We start from the raw sequence: 21,873 nt of genomic DNA on the forward strand, positions 1-21,873 counted from the left end.
CAAAGGACAGGATAGACACAAGATCGTGGCGTGGCATTACCAAATTGAGTCCTAACAACAAAAGAATCCCACGAAAACAAAACAACTCAAAAATGGAAACTGATATGGATTAATTTCGGATTACTCCTCGTAAATTAAATATTTTTAAATGGTCTCTTTTATTTTTAAAAATCTTAATTTTATCTTTTATTTTTTGAAAAAGCTAAAAAAAATTAATCCGTCCTTATTTTTATTTTTTTGATTAAATATAAAGATAATTGAATTTTTTTAAAAAAATAAGATGAATGATTTAAAGGTAGTATAGTTTGAAATTTATCGGATTAAAAGATTCATATTAGGAGGAAAGTAGCTGTCCTTGACTGGATGCCACGTCATGTGGGGCTTATCGAAACCGTCAAGACTCTAGGCAGCCGACAGCTTCGCGGGGCCCAAGAGTTAATACACGAACACGCAAAGAGATTTTGCATGGAAAAGTTTCTGAATTTGAGGAGAAGGGCTTCTGTTTTTCTTCGAGTCCTTGGCAAGAAAAATTTACGTGCTGAGGGCTTGAATCCTCAGAATTCTCAGGGAAGGACTTTTCCGGCTGCCTATAAATAGATAAATCACTCAACGCCAAGAAAATGCAACAACAAGAAGGAGAAGGAGAATCACCAGGCTCTGCAATTGGCACAGGATGGCTGTTCTCGCTGATTCAAATGACAACGAATTGGAGCAGCTGCAGGATGGAGGAGAAGGATTCACGGTGCCTGAGACTAATTCGTTTGGTCAAACTTTCAGGTTTGCTTGCTGATACCCCCCTTTTTTTTTAATTTAACTAAGAGCAGTAGGAACAAAAATAAAATTTATAGTGGCAACGGTGGATTATATTAGTTTATAATGGCAATGATGGATTGATTTTAAGGCATAATGATGAAAGAATTAGTGGGAGATTAAAATTTTCTCCCCCATCAACATATAATGTTTGTACAGTAACTCAATAATATTTGATTAATCATGATTGTTGTTACCCCCAAAGCCTTCTTAGTTCTTTGCTCTGTTTTGTTGTTGAATAATAATAATAATTGTAACTTTTACATATAACATATTGTTGCAAGTCAGATGTAAGCTTAAGGCCTAACACAAAACGTAAAGATTGATTACTTTGTTCTTAGAAATGGATAGGGTATAGGCTTTATAATGCTACCTACATTGTCAAACTTAGAATCCGTAATAATTTCTAGATTTCTGTCCTTGTGTTTATTCTCTTACTTGCCTTTAATCTATTTTCCGCTAACAATTAAGTTAACCTGCCATGTAAAATAGGGATTATGGTGTTGAAAGTGAGCGGCAAAAGGGCGTGGAGGAATTCTATAGAACTCAACATATTAATCAGACCTGTGACTTTGTAAGCAAGCTGCCTTCGGGTCATCATCATTTCTTTCCAACACTAATCATATAATTCTATTTCGGAAATTATCTGTCATGGAGATACTCGACATAGTTCATTTACGAATAAAATGATCGTCTTGTTTTCAGTTCGTAGTATTTTTCTTGTTTAAATCAAGTTAACCTGAATGTTTCCATATATATAGGTGAAAAGGATGAGAGAAGAGTATGGAAAACTGAATAGGGTGGAAATGAGTATATGGGAATGCTGTGAGCTACTAAATGAATTTGTTGATGAGAGTGATCCCGACCTTGATGAGCCTCAAATTGAGCACTTGCTGCAGACAGCCGAGGCCATTAGGAAGGACTATCCTAATGAGGATTGGCTACATTTGACCGGTCTCATCCATGGTAAATCAATCATCTGGCTCTTAGTATCTGAAAATTTAACTGAAAATATATATGATTGTCATGATCTTAACCAGGAAAAAAAAAGGAGTAATTTTAAATGTTTTGCTTCAGAAGAAATGAATTAATTTTGTTTCTTGATGGATCTCAGATCTTGGAAAGGTTCTTCTTCATCCTGATTTTGGGGAACTTCCTCAGTGGGCTGTTGTTGGTGAGTAAAATGTCTTCTATTTTGATGATTGTTCTATATTTTGCTTTATCTACTGATCAGGAACATAATTACAGGTGACACATTCCCCGTTGGTTGTGCCTTTGATGAATCAATTGTTCACCACAAGGTCTTACTTTCGACAAATTTCATTGCCGAATCTTTTTATTTTATAATTTTTTTTTTCCATTTTGGTTTCTGAAAGCTTGCATTTATAATTTTTTCATGGTGGTACAGTATTTTAAGGAGAATCCAGACTACAACAATCCTGCTTTTAACACCAAATATGGAGCTTATTCAGAAGGCCGTGGATTAGACAATGTGTTGATGTCATGGGGCCATGATGACTACATGTACTTGGTAAAATTTTGCAAAACCTTCTATTGGAAAATCAAGCTCTGTTTCTTCTACTTATTTCAATGACATCATTATCGGGGTTCCTTATATTCAGGTAGCTAAGGAGAATAAGACCACTCTGCCGTCAGCCGGCCTTTTCATAATCAGATACCATTCTTTCTATGGTGAGAAACTGGAAAAAAAATAAATAAAGGAATTTATTAATGTTGTAGTTACAAACTTAATGTTTTTATTGAACTGTTTGTTGATCTTGCAGCCTTACACCGGGCAGATGCATATAAGCACTTGATGAATGAGGAAGATATTGAGAATCTGAAGTGGCTTAAAATATTCAAGTAAGAACACCCATTAATTAACCTGTTAATAACTTTGTAACGAGGGAAGACTGTCGTTACATATCATGATTTTTCTCATGCTATGCTCTTAATTTTGCAGCAAGTATGACCTCTACAGCAAGAGCAAAGTTCGAGTTGATGTCGAGAAAGTCAAGCCATATTATCTCAGTCTCATTGAAAAGGTACTCAGTTAAAACAGCAGCCTTAGCTGAACACAAATATTACAACCAAAAATGTATCTTCCATTGTTACTTTTCCAATTTCTTATGAGAAAATTTAAACTACTCCGTTGCAGTACTTTCCGGAAAAGCTGAGATGGTGAAATTTGGGGCTCGAAAACAGCTTGATGTTCAACAGAATGCAGCAAGCAATATTGCATAGATGACTATCTCTATTTTGGGGCAGGGTTGGATTAGACATGCTGACTGGGTTACTTAATAACTTCGTTTCTACTTCAATAAGTTTGTAATGTAATCTATCAAGTGATTTCTTTTCAAACGGAATCTTTCTTTTTCTCTAGAGACAATCTTTCGAATTTTCTCAGTTACCAAACACTCGAATCAATAATGGAAAATACTGCATCCAACTCCCAAATCCTATTAACACCTCTACTTAGTATTGAAAAATTGTAGTGAGTCAATAATTGAAAGTATACTGATCAAATTGCAACAAAACGTAAATTCATATAAGTAAATAACAAGTCAAAGTTAGTAAACAAGGTTGCAGTAAATCGTTAGAGTAGTAATAAAATAAGCAACAGAAAAGAAAATGAAAAACATAAAGAAAAGAAAAAAGAAAAAATCTGAGGCCTGTTAAACAACAGTCTCTTTAAAACAGATTTATCACCCACTACGATGCTTTAGGTTTGTTGGTATCTATTTCCCAGGATACAACGGGAACGAATTATTCATCAAGTACAGACAAATAATTCTGACGAACAGAAATAGTGTTTGTTATGTTTAAAACAAAAGACGAAGACTGCCTTTTATATACATGAGGGTATGTAACTGTTGAACAAAAATTGAATATTTGAATTCAATTTTTGATTTAATTTACTTATGGAACAACCCATTGAATTCAAAATAGTCAATTCTGTAACAACTCAAAATTTATAACCAATGTAACAGCCCAATGAATTCAAAATATTCAATTATGTAACAGTTCAAAATTTATTCACAAATCAAAACTACTTTTAATTGTGAAAACTGTTACGAAATTTAAAAGGAAAGGAAAAAAAAAGGTGGCCATGCGGAGCTGAGTGACTTGTATGCAATAAGTTTGATTTAGAATAAGTCCATTAGAAGCCCTTGAGATTTTAATCCCCATAATGACATCTGCAAGACCCATGTCTTTCATGTCAAACTTAGACTTCAACATACTCTTAATAGATTTAATCATGTCATCATCACTCCCAACAATGAGCATGTCATTAATATATAAACATAAAATGACAGTCATTTTTTATTTTTTTGACATAAACACATTTGTCACATTCGTTGATCTTAAAGCCATTTGTGATCATTGTATGATCAAATTTTTCATATATGCCATTGTTTTGGTGCTTGTTTCAAGCCATATAATGACTTCACCAATTTACAGACTTTCTTTTCTTGTCTCGAAGCTATAAGACCTTCAGGCTACTCCATGTAGATTTCTCCATCTAAATCTCCATTTATAAAAGTTTTCTTTACATCCATTTGATGTATTTCGAGATTGAGCAAAGCTGTAGTCGCTATTATCACCCGAATGGAATTTATTCTCATAACAAGAGAATAAGTATCAAAGTAATCAAGGTCTTCTCATTGCTTATAACCTTTAACTACAAGCCTAGCCTTGCACTTATTGATTGATCCATCGGCTTTCATTTTCATTTTGAAAATCCATTTATACCTTAACAGTTTACATCCTGGAGGAAGATCTACTAGCTCCTAAGTATATTTTTGTAAAATGGATTCAACCTCATTACTAATGGCTTCTTTCCACAAAGCGCTTTCAAGTGAAGTTACAGCTTCCTTAAAGCTTTGAGGTTCACTTTTTAACAAAAACGTCAGAAAGTCTAGACCAAAAGACTTTTCTATTCTAACTTTTTTGCTACATCTGACCTCAACTTCTTGTTCTTCTTTTTGAACTTCTTCTTCTTGAGCTTCACAATTTCCTTCATTTTGACTGCCTTTAATGGTAGTTTCATGAAATTGTTGTAGTTCTCTCGATTCCTCTCCAGAATTACAAGGAAACACATGTTCGAAAAATGATGCATTTCTTGATTCTATTATTGTATTTTTATAGACATCTGGAACTTTATATTCATGCACAAGAAATTGATAAGCATTATTGTTATGTGCCTAACTGATGAAAATGTAATCAATAGTTTTTTGTCCTATTTTTACTTTCTTACGTGAAGGAACCACTACTTTAGCAAGACACCCCCATACTCGTAAGAACTTGTAAGAATGTGCTCTACCTTTCCACAACTAATACGAGGTTTTATCTTCTTACTTTTAGGGTATCTTATTTAACAACTTTCAGGTTTTATCTTCTTATTTAATTAGTTGATAAGACAACTTTTCCCCACATATTCTAAGATAACACAGAACTTATCAACGTTGCATTCATCATTTCCTTTAAGGTTCGATTTTTTTCATTCTGCAATCCCATTAGATTGAGGTGAATAAGGAGTTGTGACTTAATGTATGATTCCACTTTATTCACATAATATCCCAAACGGAACAACATACTCACCACCACGGTCACTCCTTTATTCTTTGATTTTCCTATTAAGTTGATTCTCAACTTCATTTTTCTAGAGAACAAAATTTTTTAAAGCTTCATTTTTACTTTTCAACAAGTATATATAGCAATATTTTGTGTAGTCGGCAATAAAGATAATAAAATATTTATTACTACCTCTTGTTTGAATGAATTTAAAATCACATATATCAGTATGTATTAAATCAAGTGGTTCAATATTTCTTTTAATTGTTTGAAAAGATGACCTTGTTAATTTTATCTCGACACAAGTTTCACACTTATGTTTTAAATCAATTTGGAAATTGGGAATATGCTTCATGTTAATTAATTTACAAAAAGAATTAAAATTAACATGTCCTAATCTACCATGCCAAAAGATTAGAAGACTTAAGTAAATAAGCAGAAGAACTAACTTTATTATTAAATTTTTGTTTCACAGTCATTACATTAAGCTTAAACTGCCCATCATTGATATAACCCTTTCCCACATACATTCCATTCTTAAACAAAACTACCTTATCTGACTCAAACACCATCTAGAAGCCATGTTTCTTCAACAGCGATCTAGACACTAAGTTCTTCCAAATCTCTAGCATATAAAACACATTGTTCAGAGTTAGCTCTTTCCTAGAAGTCATCTTCAGAATCACCTTCCCTTGACCCTGGATCTCAGACATAGTTGAATCCCCCATAAACAACTTCTCTCCATTGCTAACAGCTTCAAATGAAATGAACAACTCTCTGTGAGCATACATGTCTAATTGCTCCTGTGTCAATCCACCATTCTTTCGGATTAAAACCGACCAGATTCACTTCAAAAACCACTATTGAGAGGTTAATGTTTGAAACATTTTGAGTGATGTTTTCCACGACATTTGTCTCTCGGTTCTTCTTAGGCAATCTGCAATCCAAAGCCTTATGACCCATCTTGTCATAGTTGAAGCACTTTCCTTGAAATTTTGCTTGCTTCTTGAAGACTCCTCCTTCGGACTCAGCTTTTTATTTTTCTTACTTTTATGTTCATGTTCAATAACATTTTCCTTAACCACAGAAACAACCCTTTTTTTTAATGCAATTCTATTGTCTTCCTTAATTCGATGCTTCACAACCAACCCTTCAATGTTCATCTCCTTGCGTTTGTGCTTCAAATAACTCTTGAAATCTTTCCAAGCAAGAGGCAATTTTTAAATAATAGCAGCCACTTGAAAAGTTTTACTTAGCATTATCCTTTCAGTAAGGATTTCTGAAAGTATGATCTAAAGCTCTTATACTTGACTCATCACAGTTTTAAAGTCCACCATTTTATAGTCTATGAAGCAGCCAACAACAAACTTTTTGGTACCAGCATCCTCAATATTATATTTTCAGTCTAAAGACTCTTATAGTTCTTTGGCTGTTCTTTTTCCAATGTATACATTATACAAGGTATCACTGAGCCCATTCATGACACAATTCTGACATAAGAAATCTGAATGATGGCATGTATCAATTGTACTGAAAACTTGAACATCGGTTTCACCTAGAGATGGCAAAAGTCTGGGTCGGGTCCGGGTTTGGGGATGCCCGGGACCGACCCGGATGTCAAACGTAGCTACCCGGACCCGCACCGTGCCCGGAATTTTTCTATGCGGGCCGGGCACATGCCCAGCACTATCCGGGCACGGGTTTTTTTTCGGGTTTTCTCTACCCGGATTTGAGTGATGATGACAGAATCAGAAAAATTGTTTCAACTGTGACCCCAATGCCCCTTTCAATCAATCCCAGGTCCCTTCACTCTCTAACCTCCCCTTTTTATTGTTATCATCACACTAGCTACCTCCCTGTTACTTGTGTAAAAGTAGATTCCGTTAACTAATTTATATTTGTTATATGTTTTTTTATTTGTTATATATATATATATATATTTCAATTATGGTATATAGATATCAGACCTGCGAAGCAGCATGCAAAAGAACTGGCCAACACTGGCTTGCCCAAGCGGGAATGGCATAACATTTTGGTCCCATGAATGGGAGAAACACGGCACTTGCTCTGAGTCTGTGCTTAACCAAATCAATCTCCTCCAAGCTCTCAAAATCAAAATCCCACTTGCAAACCCAACTTGCAAAAACCGTCCTTTCTCACAACACACAAAAATTAAAACGCAAATCACTTGCAGCTGATATGGTGACAAAACAATGGAGTGAGAGTGTGAGACCAGCTATGGTGGCGGACGCCGTCACACGGTGGCTGCTGCTGAGAAGCTGACCAAACAGTGAAGAGCTCTTTGACGGACTGACGAGTGACGACTGTGCTTTGCGGTTCGTAGAGGGAGAGGCGCGGTCAACTGTCAATACTGCATCGCCATCGGTGAAGGATGGGTGGTGGCTGTTGGTGGAGAGACGGAGGGAGGAGGTGCCGATTCTGAGACTTGTCGCGAATTCGCGATTTAGGGTTGGCTGGTTGGGTTTGGGGGAATTTGGGCAAAGGAAAATGGAATTTTCGTTTTTATATTTTCTTTTTTTTTTACTTAATAAAAAAGCGGGCACGGGTCCGAGTTCCGGGTTCTTGGTGTTGTGACCGGACCCGTGCCCGGAAACAGCCGGGCATTGAAAATCAATGCCCGGCTCCGCTTTTTTCATGCAAACTCGGACCGAATGTACCAGGTCCGGTCCGGGCGGGCTTTTCTGCCATCTCTAGTTTCACCCTCTTTGGGTTTAGGAGCATTCTCCGTCAAGAACCTCACAAGATTTAACGTGGTCAGATAAAAGAACATTTTTTGCTGCCAATGTTTAAAATTTTGTCCAGTGAATTTCTCTAGCCTTTCTGCATGATTTAAAAGAATAGCCACAGAGGCTGGTTCTTTCACAATAGAGGGCCCATCAACAGATGTTAAAATAAGGGTAGTCTCAGTCACAACTGATATTGCATCAGTGCTTTCAATTGCCATCTCAACTTTAAATTTGTTTAAAGATTATTGAAAAATTATAGTGAGTCAACAATTGAAAGTATATTGATCAAATTGCAACAAAACGTAAATTCATATAAATAAACAACAAGTGAAAGTTAGTAAACAAGGTTGCAGTAAATCGTTGGAGTAGTAACAAAATAAGCAACGGAAAAGAAAATGAAAAACAAAAAGAAAAGAAAAAGAAAAAACCCAAGGCCAGTTAAACAACAATCTCCTTAAAGTAGATTTACCATACACTACAATATTTTAGGTTCGTTGGTATCTATTTCTCAGGATACAACGGGAACGAATTATTTGTCAAGCACAGATAAATAATTTCGACAAATAACAACAGCGTAGAATCTCGATCAAAACAGAACGGCAGAGGAGGAAAATGTTTTTAAGTGCTCTATGTGTTTGTTGTATCTAAAATAAAAGAGGAAGATTGCCTTTGATATACATGAGGATATGTAACTGCTGAATAAAAATTGAATATTTGATTTAATTTGCTTCTATAACAGCCCATTTAATTCAAAATATTCAATTTTGTAATAGCTTAAAATTTATTCACAAATTAAAATTGCTTTTAATTGTGAAAACTGTTACAAAATTTAAAAGGAAAAGAAGTAAAAAACGTGGCCATGCGGGCCTGGGTGACTTGTACGTATGACGTACACGAGTTCAAACAAAGCAGGCTTGGATTTGCACCCCCATGCGCACGCGCGTATAAAGAGAGCCTCTATCTTTAAAATTCTTGCTCATGTGTGAATGAGTATCTATGCATAAACACAAATCATTTTGCTTATTTTTCCCTTGTGGGATAAGTTCCATTTCCTTTTAAATTTCGAACTTCAAGGGTGCACTTTGAGAGTTAATTTCTCATTCACCCAAGCATCATTTTGAGCATAAAAATATATAATTTCGAAGTATTTACGGAGTAAAATTCGAACCTCTCAAGATTTTTTACTTTCGTTAAGTGGGTCCCACTCAAAAAGTGTCCTTAAAATAGCATACTAATATGTTATTTTTTCAACACTTAGTTCTATTGAACTTGATAAATAAAAAAAGATGAGTATCTCATTTATGTTATTTTGAGTATACAAATATACTATTTCGAAGTATTCACGGAGTAGAATTCAAACCTCTAAAAAATTTTCACTTTCTCTAAGTGGATCCTGAAATATGAGTGTGCAACCCAAGAGGGGGGGTGAATTGGAATTTTAAAAATTATACTAACAAATCCACACAACAAGCAATCTAATGTCTTAATAAAAATTGAAAGCAATAAGTTCAATCAAAGCACAATAATTAAATAGCAAGGGAAGAGAAAGCAAACTCAAGGATTTTTACGTGGTTCGGCAATCCCCGCCTACGTCCACGCCTCCAAGCACACCGGGCTTGAGGATTTCACTATCCAAGCCTTTCCAAGGCTTCAAACGTTTACAATTGACTTCAAGGTGTCAATGAACCTTTACAACAAGAGATTATCTCTCCAATCTCTTCACTCCAAGTGTTTCTCACACTTGTACTCTCACAATTTGATGAGAAATGAAAATTACAACAAAAACTTTCTTTAAGAGTGGATTTACAAATGATAACTCAATGAAGATTTAATCTATGGAGATTTTCGAATTTGAAGCTCAATATAAGTTGTGTGCACTTGTTTATGCTTGCTTGAGTTACCAAAAATGAATTGGTTTTGAGTTTATATAGTTTGAACTCAAAAACTAGCCGTTACTAGCCGTTATGCACATTTTTTGTCGTAATTGGCTTGCCGTTTAACCATATCCGGTAAGCCGCTTTCGTTCTGGTGCTTACTGCCCCGTATCCGGGTTGCCGTTTATCAGTATCCGGTAAGCCGCTTGCTACAGTAACTGCTACAGTAAAACATTTCCTAAAATTTATAATTTGACCCCAAAACTTTATAAAACTGTAGTATAGCCCAAAACGTTATGAAACTTTGTAAATAAGTCCAATTTCAGAATTTCTAAATAATTCTTCGTTAACCCCAAACTTTCTGAAATTATGACTTTGCCCAAACTTTGTGAAATTATATAATGACCCCAAAACTATTTAAATAATTTCAAATAAGTCCAAATCCGAAACTTTAAAAACATTATCAAAGCTTTTAAAATACATGTGGTTTGTTATCATCAAAATCAATATTTATACCCATATAGGTTAACAGATCCCCCTCAAAATGTGTCCTTAAAATAACATACTAATATGCTATTTTTTCAACACTTAGCTCCATTGAACTTGATACATAAAAAAGATGAGTATCTCATTTATGTCAATTTGACAGCATGTCAGTGGAGGGAGCGTCACATCACTTTGAATAGAATTTTCAAAATTTTGAAATGGATGTAATGTCATGAGAAATTATATAATACATTAGAGATAATACAATCAATTAATGAATATATAACGTGTAAATAAATTTAATCTAATTTTTATTTATTTAAAAATATTGTGTTATCATTTAGTTACTGTATAATTAACTATGATGTATTCAAAAATTTATCAGACACTTGGATGGAATGTGACTTCACTTGAAATAGAGATTTCAGAAGTCCAGTTACTTTACTACTTTAGTGGTCCATGTTTTGTTTAGACAATTTTATACTCGTACAGAATACAAACAATGATGCTTAAAGCCAACGAATTTTGAGAGTTGCATGGGTGGATCCTGCCTCTGTCCCCACAAGCATGTTATTGGCCCGGATGGATCTTCATCAGAGAATCTCTAGTAGTTACTTTGGAGTTTGGAGAATTTTATCTCCGAGTGGTTGACATAAAAGCATCAAATTTTAAGTAAATGCTTAAAATGATAAAATTACTGACTTTGAAACAAAATTGGATCAACTTGAAAAATGAAAAATTGTTGTACTTACTGGACTGATGTGCTGTTCTGGCATGATAGAGATTTGCACTCAATTAAATATACAAAGAACATGCAACAGATTTAGAGATCAAAACTCACGACCCCGGCATATTGTGGGCCATTGCCCCTAAATTATTGGGGGCATTGGTTGTAACCTCTATTGAGATTTTTTTAATTGTTTTTTAAAAGTATTAAATGAAAAATAATTGGGGACCAAATTGGACAAAAAAACTAATAAAACTATATTAAATGAAGACATATATCTTAGGGATAGCAACAGAGAAGGGAGAGGATTGACATCCTCATATCTATCTCTGATATTTTACATATGTCCACATTTTTTCTTTGTCCCTATCAAAATTACTTGAGAGGAGGAGATGAAGATTTCCAAATAATGATAGAGGATTCCTCAAGGTCCCTAATCCTCAAATAATTGATACGTTTTTAGTTTCCACACTTGATTTAATCATATGAAAGAAAAAATAAATAAAATTTAGCAATATATCTTATATTAACATTAATATATTACAAAAGTCACACTACAAAATACAAATCATTAGAATAATTATCCTATAACAAAAAGAAAAAAAATACTTTTATATCAATAATGAAATAAAATGAAATTGATATAGATAAATAAATGAGATGAGGACACGAGATGGTACTAGGTTATGGCGAGATGAGGAAAAGACAAATGAGATTGTGAGAGAGTAATTTAGGGTCTAATTTGTGAATTGCGCGCTTGTGAGGTTGTGGGACTGAGGCTATGGCTAAGTCTAAATTAATCAAAGTCTCTATATTAACTAATATTTATATTATTTGTATAAATATTTTGATAATTGTTATTTGCATCAATATTTAATATTTTACAATTTAAATTTTATTATGTATTTACTAATAATTCTAGAATGCAAATATGGGGAAGGGATAGGAATTCCACCTCACCCCCGTCTCTTCGCCAAACAAAAAATTAGATAAAAAAATTCCTTCATCGAATAAAAAATTAGTTATAAATTTATCCTTAAACTCTCCTTGAATAGATAAAATCCTCAGGACTCGTTCTCGTGGAAATTTCTACCATCCTTAAAATATCTTCTTAAAATATCTTCATGACGTTAAAGAGAGTTAAATTCTTGAGCTACATAGTTAACTTCTACGCTATAATACAAGCATATTGATTTCAAGTACCTTAAATTGTAATAAATTGTAGATTACAATGACAAATTTTCAACAACACTTTCCAACTAATTTTCACTAAAATTAGTTTTGTTGTGCAAGCATTGTCAAATATCAAGTTTTTATGTGATTAGTAATTATTTAGTATATATTGTTAGCTGAATTTAATAGAATTGTTATAAATATATTTGTAAGATGATAAATATTTTTCTGTCTAATTTTTGGAGTTAAAGGATGGGGTATGGTTCATTTTTGTAATCAAATGATGCTTTAATAATTTTCTTTTATTGCTTTATTGTAGAATCAATTATGTATTATTAATATTTTTTCTTTGGTGGTTGTTGTCTTAAAGGAAAAGCATAAAGACATCTAAAATAATACAATTTTTTTTTTTAATATTCAGAATTATGTGTTTGTTGCAAATTCCACGCTTGAAACTTCAACGAAATCGAAATAAATGTTTGCTTAATAGTTTGACAATCTTTTAGACACAAAACAAATTTAACTATCAATAATCTAACTCTACACAATACGTTGATATTTATGCTCCGAAGTCTATCCAAATCTCTTATTTTGAATTTTCAAAGTGTAATCCAAAACCTCATGAATGAGGGAATAAGATTCTTTTATGATTTGACTTTTAAAAATATTTATCATGTGTATTTTAATAATAGTGTATGAATAAGATTTATCTTCTTCTTATTTTTTATTTATTAATTATTAATCATCCATTAAATTATTTGTTGAGTACATTATCAGATCAGAAGAAAAATCGTGATCCCTAAATCACACGAAAAATTATTTATAACTCAACCAAGAAAGTGATGATCAGCCCCCTTAAGCATAGTTATTGATAAAATATATTTGTACGTCTTTTTTTCTAACTGAAAAAATTCTTTTCTCAACCGCCTTTTTTTACAAATTGAGTCGAATTCAAATACGACAAAAATAGTTATATTTGTTATATCTCAAATGTCATCTTATTGTCATTATTGTTATTAATTTTTTTAAAGAAATGATCAACCATCCACCAAAAAAGTTACCCAGTCATAAAAACTGTTACACAATCTTAAATTTGTTCAATTTTACAATCAACGTACGTAATTTACATTAATAATTCATTAAAAAGACAGAATTACCCTTACAAAATGAATAAGTCTTTTTGTTTTTTTTTTTTTTTGGTTTTTAAATCAAAATAAACGCCACCTTATTTGTTAAAACTAAACCATTTAAATTAACGCGTTATAAAGTTGAACGACCGTTACAATGTCGCTGGCTGGCGAAGAGGAACAAATAAATAAATAAATAAATAAATAAATAAAGGATATCATTAAACAAATAATAAACAAAAAGATTGATTGTGTATAATTAATTAATTAATTAAATTGACGAATTTGGCAATTTGGGAATGAAACAAGATTGAAATTTTGATGGTACAGCTCAGCGTAAAAGCTTTAGTTTTGTCTGCTGACGAGAGAGTTGCCTCTGTTGACTGCGACCCCTGCATTTTCTCTCTTTGCATACAAATTACATACAAAACGTGAAAAGTAATTCTTTGATTGGTTGGTTGGGTTTAGTCAAAAAAATATTTTTTTAATTCTATTTTTGTTGTTTTTCAGTTTCGTGTGGGACTAATGCGTCTGTGGGTTTTAAGTCGGGAAGATGATTGAATCTTCATTTGTCTGCTGGAGTTCATTGAGTCAAGTTGACAAACACTTGGCCTGCACTTTTTAATACTGTCAAAAGCTTTGAAGTGAAAAAAAAAATGCAAACTCTCGTCTGGGTTTTGTGATTTTTGGTTTGATTTGGTATCTGTGTTTTTGATCTTTTTTTCTTTTTGTTCATTTGGGAAATGAAAGGGAGATTTGCTAGTCCAGGGAGTAGTTACTTTGTGTTGAACACAGGAGCTAAAATTCCAGCCATTGGATTGGGAACATGGCAAACTGGGGGAGAGCTTTGTGTTGAGGCTGTGAAAACAGCATTGTCAGTGGGTTACCGTAATATAGATTGTGCTCATCTTTATGGGAATGAGATTGAAGTTGGGGAAGCACTTGATGAAGCTTTCAAAGGATCTCTCAAGAGAGAGGATGTGTTCCTGACCTCAACTCTCTATTGTAGTATGAATTCAATCAATAAGATTGAAAATTACGTCAGAGTGTCTCTTAAGAATCTTGGAGTTTCATATTTGGATCTCTATTTAATGCATTGGCCTGAGTGCTCTGCTTCTGGTTTTGGGGATGCTACTGATCCTCCTTCTAAGTCCGGGAGTGAGCGTAGGCAGTTTTTAAATCGCTTGAAGAAAGCATGGAAAGCCATGGAAGGTCTCGTGGACTCGGGATTGGTCAGAGCTATTGGTGTCAGTAATTTTGGGGTTTCACAGATCAAAGAGTTGCTTAAATTTGCCAAAATTATGCCTGCGGTGAATCAGGTTAGCTTCTATATTACTCATTCTCATTCAGTTTCCTAGTTTTTCAATTCTTAATCATGGCGTAGGGATCTAATCTAGTTTTACATTATTAGATGGATTTATTTTGTATATTGGTCATCTTCAGGCTAGATATTGAAAACCTTTTGGCTGCTTAATATAGGAATATTTAACATGAAAATTTCGTGAATACAATCTTCTTTCTGCTTCAGTGCATGAGATCTATCCTTTTCTGGACTGATAAAGCAATTTCAAAGTCGTTAGAGTGTGATAGCGTCGAAAGCTCAATCACTTGGAAGTGAATCTGCATCTATTCTCTTTTTTTTTTTGGATCAACTTGAATCTAGAGTTTTTCCTTTTGTCATCTTCAGATTTATAAACGAAAGTTTTATAGGAGTTGTATCTGCTCACATTGTTGTCTTCGTAGTCCAGTGGGCAGCTGGTTCTTTTAGGTACGGGGTTTTTAATCATTGAAATAAGTCTTATTCTTTGACTTTTCCCTATAAAATAAAAGCATCATCACATATCCTTTTACTTTTGATTTTGTACGATCTTTTGCTCTTTACCAGGCATATGAAGTTTAGATGCAACAATCTCTGTGGCATTCTATATTGAAGCTATGAAGTGCATATTTCAAATTTTGGCACAGATTTGATATAAAAAGGTTCTGGAAGGAGTAAAAGAATATAGATAGAAAAATATGAATGGAAAAAGAGGAAAGGGGAACTTCAGCAGAATTGAAAGATAAGTTATAGGAGTCAAGAGAATGATACATAGATGGGTACCGAAGAATGATAGAATTAGAAACCCATAACCAAAGGAAGTGAGAGCACATAGATAGAAGGAACCAAATCAAAAGTGGATGGAAGAGAGAAAAAGGAGAGCAAAGAGGGAGCAAGAAAATAACAAAGATGAGATAGAAGAAAAGTAGCAGAGAAGAAACATCTAGTGTTTCAACATTCCTAAAATCAATTTAATGGTTCGTAAAATGGCACAAAAGCATACTTAAAAGAGGATATATCTAATTCAACACATTGAAAAAAACGAGTGATATCTGAGAATTCCTCAAATGAATATGCCAAAGTATCAAATTGCTGACATGCAAGTGCCAGGCTCCATGCCTTGATCTAACCAATTGTGTTGTTACTTGTTTGCTGTAATGATCTGTCACTATTCTGTTTCACCCTAGCCATCGGGTAAAAATAATAGTATTCACAATTGAATCTATCATCTGTAAGCAGTAGTTCTGCAGTTGATAGTGAAGTTGCCTGGCCATATGCTAAATAAAATATTGTCCTATCTATCACCGTAAATAATAATGATTGTAAAAGGTTGGTATAGTTAAATTACTTGTTGCATACCATTAAAAAAAAAAAGGAAATACCTATCAGAGGAAATAATAATGATTATTTTGAGGCTTAAGCTTCCAGATTTACTGAATTTTTTCCTCTGATAGGTATTTCCTTTTTTTTTTTAATTTAACTTAAATATCATTAACTATAGGTTTAAAATTATTTTAATAAAATCATTTCATATTTCAACAATTGAACCTCTTGCTGCTTCTAACTTTGTCATTGTTATATCTGTAGTTTTCTTTTTACTCTTATTTAAGGATTGGTCTATAGTTGATAGTTTTTGCTTTCATCAATCTATACGATTTAATTCATCAGAACTTGTCCATAAATTTTGAGGTTTAAAATTGATTTATGATGAGCTTTTCATAGGTGGAGTTGCATCCTTTTTGGAGGCAGGATGAACTAGTAAAATTCTGTCAATCTAAAGGTATCCATGTATCTGCTCACACACCTTTAGGTGTACCTACTTCAAGTCCTGGAACATCTGACAGTGGATCAGGCGGGGAAGATGAAACTGGAACTCCACGCATATCATTTAGAAGGTCAAGATCGGTGCATGGGCCAATGCTGAAATTATCGGTCGTTTCAGAGATAGCAGATAAGCACAAGAAAACACCTGAGCAGGTATCTTAGCTTTTATCTCATGTGGCATCTGTCTTACTAGATATGTTATGTTGACCACATTTATGAATTCCAATTGTCTGCCATTTGATATGGTGTGGCCTACACACGCGCACACACTGGCACATTCTTGTCCGTTCATTAAATATCTTTTGATTTAAGTGAATATTTGCAAGTCCCAATGAAGTGAGTGTTTTATTCTCCTTCAATGATAGCAAAAGCTTATTGCAGCATTATCCTCATGCATATAAATGTCAGAAAGCTATCATTTTCTCCCATCCCCTCAAATCTCACAACCCCTCGCCAAGCATAATGCTGCATTATCCTTGTTTTATAAGTGAGAGAAAGCTATCTTGTTCTCCGATTCTTCCCTCAAATTTGAAGCTAGTTTGATGAGTAGTTGGACTACAGACGAGGGCTATATCGTATAACATGCATCTTCTTTGGGTTTTACAATTTCATGCTGCACTTGTTTTTTTCGTAACTTTCTACCTCATGTAGTATTTAAATGAATCATTCTCAGGTTTGAGATCTTAATATCCTTGCTTGAAATAATTCCTTCCCTCTGTGCTCTCCTAGGAGTGAATGAGTGGCATCTGCATTCACAGAGAGAAAGAGGGAGAGGAACTTTTGAGTGCTGTGGATATCCTCATTGGGGAGTGTTTACATTAAAACTAGATCAAAGATACCCCACAAATTGAAACTTCTATGCAAGTTAAAAGCATTTAAGTAATAATGAAATTGTAAGGCCAGTACGGCTTTAGGTTGAAACTTATCAACATGAATACTAGCATTTGCAAAATTGCAGCTAAGTGTGTCATCTTTTATCTTGGATAACACTTTCAAAAAATTGCATTCTCCCTGTTGCTTTTAGAAATGATTCAATGTGTTTCCAGTTCCATTGCTCTCAATTCTAAGAATTGACTATTAGGAAAATGGAATAAACCAATCATAGTACTAATATGTACTAGCTCGTTGCCTGCAAAACAGAGATTAACTGAAATACTAAAGCTCCTATAATTGATTGGCAAGAACTTGCAATACATTTACTAGCCGGGGGTAAAAGAACAACACTCCAGGACCTGGCCATCCTTGTTTATGACCTTATTGGTGTGCCTGGGCAACTTCAGCCTCTTTCTCATCTCCCTTAGTGCCACATTTTGCAATTAGTGTTCTTCCAATTGCAATCATAAACTTATTCTTCATTTTCTAGAATTCCATTTTGTAAGATATTTTATTTTTTAAAGATATCATTTGTGAAGAAGCGTTAAGTGAAAGTAGGGCCCCAACTGAATGTCCAATGACCATGGATATAAAATGGCTTCCTTGTTAGAATAGCATTTATAGCTTCCAAGCTATTGTCCTCATTAAAGCCATTGAAGAAAACAGAAGCTGTTGCCTGATACCATAATTGATAAGCTGGATTTTCATGGACATTGCTGTAGTGATGAAAAGATCAGTATTTGTTATAGCTGATGCACAGAATTAATCTGCCTTTGGTCTGAAAAATTCCCGGTATCTTTGTCCCTGCAGTTTGGAGATACATCTTTTGTTTTCTAGTTCCGCATTTTCTTTAGAACCACCAAGGCTCCTTTTCACCAACATGCACACATAAGAAACTGACTCAAACAAAATATTGCTGATTGAATTAGTAAACCTCCTTATGAAGAGGTTCTCGCTGTTTTTGAGCTGGTTTTTATGTAATTGCCCAATGGAAATGTGAAAGTAAATACTGGCTATCTGCAGTAAAGCTCATTTGCTAAGTTTTATCAAATCAATCTGAATCTGAGTTCAAAAAAAGGAACTTTTTGACCCCAGTTAGTAGGTTTGGAGCCTTTTTGGAACTTCTTGTTGATAAGTTTATAGGCTGCATGTCCATGGGAGTGTGAGATTCAATGATTTTCCAGTGAGTTCCTCTTCACTTCTGTGTTGTGTCTGGTGATGCTAAAACATTTTCGTAGTTTTTTACAGAGGTCAGTGTGAATGTTTTTTTTGAATTGTAAATGCAGCAGCTCATCTTTGCCCCTTTTAATTCTTCCAGGGTTCAGCTATATAAATTATTGTCAAATTTCTTTTAGTTTGGTCTTAAGGTTACTCTGTAGGCCAGTATATATGTATTTCATTTATTTTTATGGTCTTCTGAACTACAAAATTAGATGAACTTCATATACTAGCTTCTATTGATTTTAGGGGGAAAAAAATCTATTTTCTCTGTCCAAAATTTCTGGTCTTATTTCTTGTACGTTAGTAATAGAAATAAAAGGGGAATTTGATAGTTCCAAAGTTTTCATATTTTCTGCTTTGCAATTTTGTGTTTGCTATGGCCAAGCCATGTAATGAAATCACTAATGGGTTCTAGCTTTTAAAGGGGGAATCCCCTTCATGAGATTATAGGTTGGATGATATTTGGGAACGTACAACTTCAGGTTTAGGGGTGACTGCTTTGTCATGGTTTATGTTGAAATTACCAGCTGGTTTGAGAAAAATTAAAAACAGAAACAAAAACAAATCCTCTGTGCTTTGAGTTAGTGGACAACAAATAGGAACTGAACAGCCTTTTGTGTATGTTTCTGTTCGCCTTGTGTTTTGATATTTTTAAACACAGGTTATTCTACGCTGGGGACTGCAAAGGGGTACAAGTGTCCTACCTTGCAGCTTGAAGCCTGATCGGATAAGGAAAAACATAGACATTTTCAGTTGGTCTCTGTCAGACGATGAGTGGAACCGCTTGAACCAGATTGAACCGCAGGTATGTTTATTTGGAAACGAGCCTTTGAATAAGCTGTCAGCCTCAGACAGTGGCTTCACATTTGGTAGCGGTCCCCTTCAATCTGTGCGGGAGATGGAAGATGATGTGGAGTCCAATGCCTGATTTTTTTCTTGAGATAATGTGTCTTCTTTTTTTTTTTCTCCCCCAAAGATGTCATCAAATTACAGTTTGTCAAATACCCATTGTTGTAAGATTTGGTTCTGTGGATGCTGAATAGAATGGTCAAAGATGGGTTATTGATTGAATTGGCATATGTTTGTTCCTAGCTTGCTAGTCCTATCTTCAACAAATTACCGCTTGTTCCTTGAATCACCTGTGCAACTTCCATGGATATATATATATATATATATACATGTACACTGTTTCTTCATCATTTAATCCTGCTATTTAGTCTAATTTTTGTTGATTTCGCAGTTTTTATATTTTGATGTACCAAAGAATTTTAGCTTAAAGCTACAGAGACAGAATTGGGGTAACACTAACACAGCATAAACAAATCTAGTTGTAATTATTGCAATATGTATTTTAGAATTGGTGGGTGGGTGGAGGCATCGAGTGGTTTGGTGATGTATGATTAATATTATAAGTTATGGTGCCAATGCCATCAATCATTTAGAAGCCTAATTTAAGCAACCCGGTTGCTGTTTTTCGTTGTGGCTTTTGCACTATTATCTGCTCCTACTGAAGAACAGTTTTTAGTGGGAAACTTTTTTCAAGATGCTCTCTCCACCACAAACTAATGCAGGCCACTCAAGTGTTGTATTTTGTTATCCATCCTTCCCTTGTGATGAAGAAAAATATTCGTTAAATCCATAAAATGATTTTCCAAGATTTAAATGATGCAGTTGTGTGGATATCCGTATTATTTTAATCTTCATTCAGAGTTAAAAGGTTAAAATTATAAATTTAATACATTAAAGAGTGCGTAATTTTTTTATATTTTAATTTTAAAAGGGATATTATCATTTTTCCCACCAAAGTTATTCTGACACATCATGTCAGTACCACGGTTTGGTAAAAATATCATTTTACCATCAAACGTTTAAACTGTTAGCATTTTTCCATCATTCCGTTAACTAAATAAAAATTATGCTGACATCATAAGGGCATTTTGAACATCTCACGCTAATCCAAAATGTTGTTTTTGCAATTGTAAAAAAAAAAAAGCAATTTGGACATGGAAGCACTAGAAATCGAAATCAACCCCCCTCTCTCGTTTCTTGTTCCATCTCCACCCTCTCTCGCTCACTATCACTGACCCATATCTCTCTCACTCTCGCAGCATTGTCGTCTTTTGGGAGTAATTTTGTAATTAAATCGTCTTTTGTTGTTCTTCATTTTTAAAGGGTAAAATCGTCTTTTATACTTCAGGGGTAAATTTGACTTTTTATGCATTTTCCATTAAATATTAACTGAGTTTTAATGGAATAGTGAGAAAATGTTAACAATTTAAACATTTGGTGGTAAAATGATATTTTTACCAAACTGTGGTACTGACATGATGTGTCAGAATAACTTTGGTGGAAAAAATGATAATATCCCATTTTAAAATTATAAATTCAATACATTAAAGAGTGCGTAATTTTCTTATCTTTTAATTTTGTCTGCATATTTTTACTTTTTTAAATTTAAACCACTACATTATATGATTTTGGTCATGTTAAATGTCACATGGTTAGCCACTCAAGCAGCTAAAGTTACAAGACCACTTAGTGGAGCAAAATATAAATAGAGAAAAACAATTAAAACTAAGCTTATCGACCTTTTAACTTTCAAGATTAAAAAAGCCACTCACCCTTGCCCAAGTAGTTACTCTCATATTTGAATCCTTATATTATAATATAAGGATTTAATTTCTTTTTTTAATTGAGTAGAGATAATTTTTTTTTCTTTTATAAAATATAAGTAGAATAAATATCACTAGTTAATATTAATATAAAAAAATTCAGAATTAAAAGAAAAAAATGCTTATCTAACTTACAATGGAAGTTTCTTGTGGAGAGACATTGGGCCGTGAGATGAGGACACAAAATTAATGAGTCATTAATGAAATAATTAAAATGAAAGGCATTAGTGGTGGAAGACACGTGTGATGTGATGTGCAGTTTGCGAAAAACAAATGGCACTTACAACATGCCAATAATTCTAAATTGGTTATCAACTCATTTGACATTTTGTCTTTTTCAGATAAATTAACAAAGAATTGGAATTTATGCAAAGAGGCAAACAAATGGAATATACATACATACATACCTACATATATATATATATATATATATATATATATATATA

At 33.7% G+C, this 21,873-nt stretch overlaps 2 protein-coding genes across 2 annotated transcripts; both read left to right on the forward strand.

The window, feature by feature from the left end:
- The first annotated feature begins 464 nt into the window (after nucleotides 1–464).
- LOC102618589 (inositol oxygenase 1-like) lies at nucleotides 465–3,192 on the forward strand. The gene is made up of 10 exons (XM_006470840.4): nucleotides 465–777; nucleotides 1,303–1,384; nucleotides 1,572–1,776; nucleotides 1,925–1,984; nucleotides 2,059–2,111; nucleotides 2,219–2,341; nucleotides 2,433–2,502; nucleotides 2,595–2,673; nucleotides 2,774–2,855; nucleotides 2,969–3,192. Exons 1-10 carry the CDS (start codon nucleotides 674–676, stop codon nucleotides 2,993–2,995), a joined length of 885 nt encoding a protein of 294 aa, XP_006470903.2. The 5' UTR covers nucleotides 465–673; the 3' UTR covers nucleotides 2,996–3,192.
- A 10,758-nt stretch (nucleotides 3,193–13,950) lies between these two features.
- LOC102618972 (aldo-keto reductase family 4 member C10) lies at nucleotides 13,951–19,826 on the forward strand. Its single transcript, XM_006470841.2, has 3 exons — nucleotides 13,951–14,838; nucleotides 16,560–16,814; nucleotides 19,417–19,826. The coding sequence occupies exons 1-3, from the start codon at nucleotides 14,263–14,265 to the stop codon at nucleotides 19,681–19,683; spliced, it is 1,098 nt and encodes a 365-aa protein (XP_006470904.1). The 5' UTR covers nucleotides 13,951–14,262; the 3' UTR covers nucleotides 19,684–19,826.
- Nucleotides 19,827–21,873: the final 2,047 nt, after the last annotated feature.

Source organism: Citrus sinensis, chromosome 8 (genome assembly GCF_022201045.2).
Source record: "Citrus sinensis cultivar Valencia sweet orange chromosome 8, DVS_A1.0, whole genome shotgun sequence".
NCBI classification, from domain to species: Eukaryota; Viridiplantae; Streptophyta; class Magnoliopsida; order Sapindales; family Rutaceae; genus Citrus; species Citrus sinensis.

Excerpts from the sequence above, each read along its gene's own strand:
- LOC102618972 (XM_006470841.2), top strand. The coding sequence starts at position 14,263 with ATGAAAGGGAGATTTGCTAGTCCAGGGAGTAGTTACTTTGTGTTGAAC. Across the intron at positions 14,839-16,559 it reads TTATGCCTGCGGTGAATCAG|GTGGAGTTGCATCCTTTTTG; the intron begins GTTAGCTTCTAT and ends AGCTTTTCATAG. Across the intron at positions 16,815-19,416 it reads ACAAGAAAACACCTGAGCAG|GTTATTCTACGCTGGGGACT; the intron begins GTATCTTAGCTT and ends TTTTAAACACAG.
- LOC102618589 (XM_006470840.4), top strand. The coding sequence starts at position 674 with ATGGCTGTTCTCGCTGATTCAAATGACAACGAATTGGAGCAGCTGCAG. Across the intron at positions 2,112-2,218 it reads AATCAATTGTTCACCACAAG|TATTTTAAGGAGAATCCAGA; the intron begins GTCTTACTTTCG and ends ATGGTGGTACAG. Across the intron at positions 2,856-2,968 it reads ATCTCAGTCTCATTGAAAAG|TACTTTCCGGAAAAGCTGAG; the intron begins GTACTCAGTTAA and ends ACTCCGTTGCAG.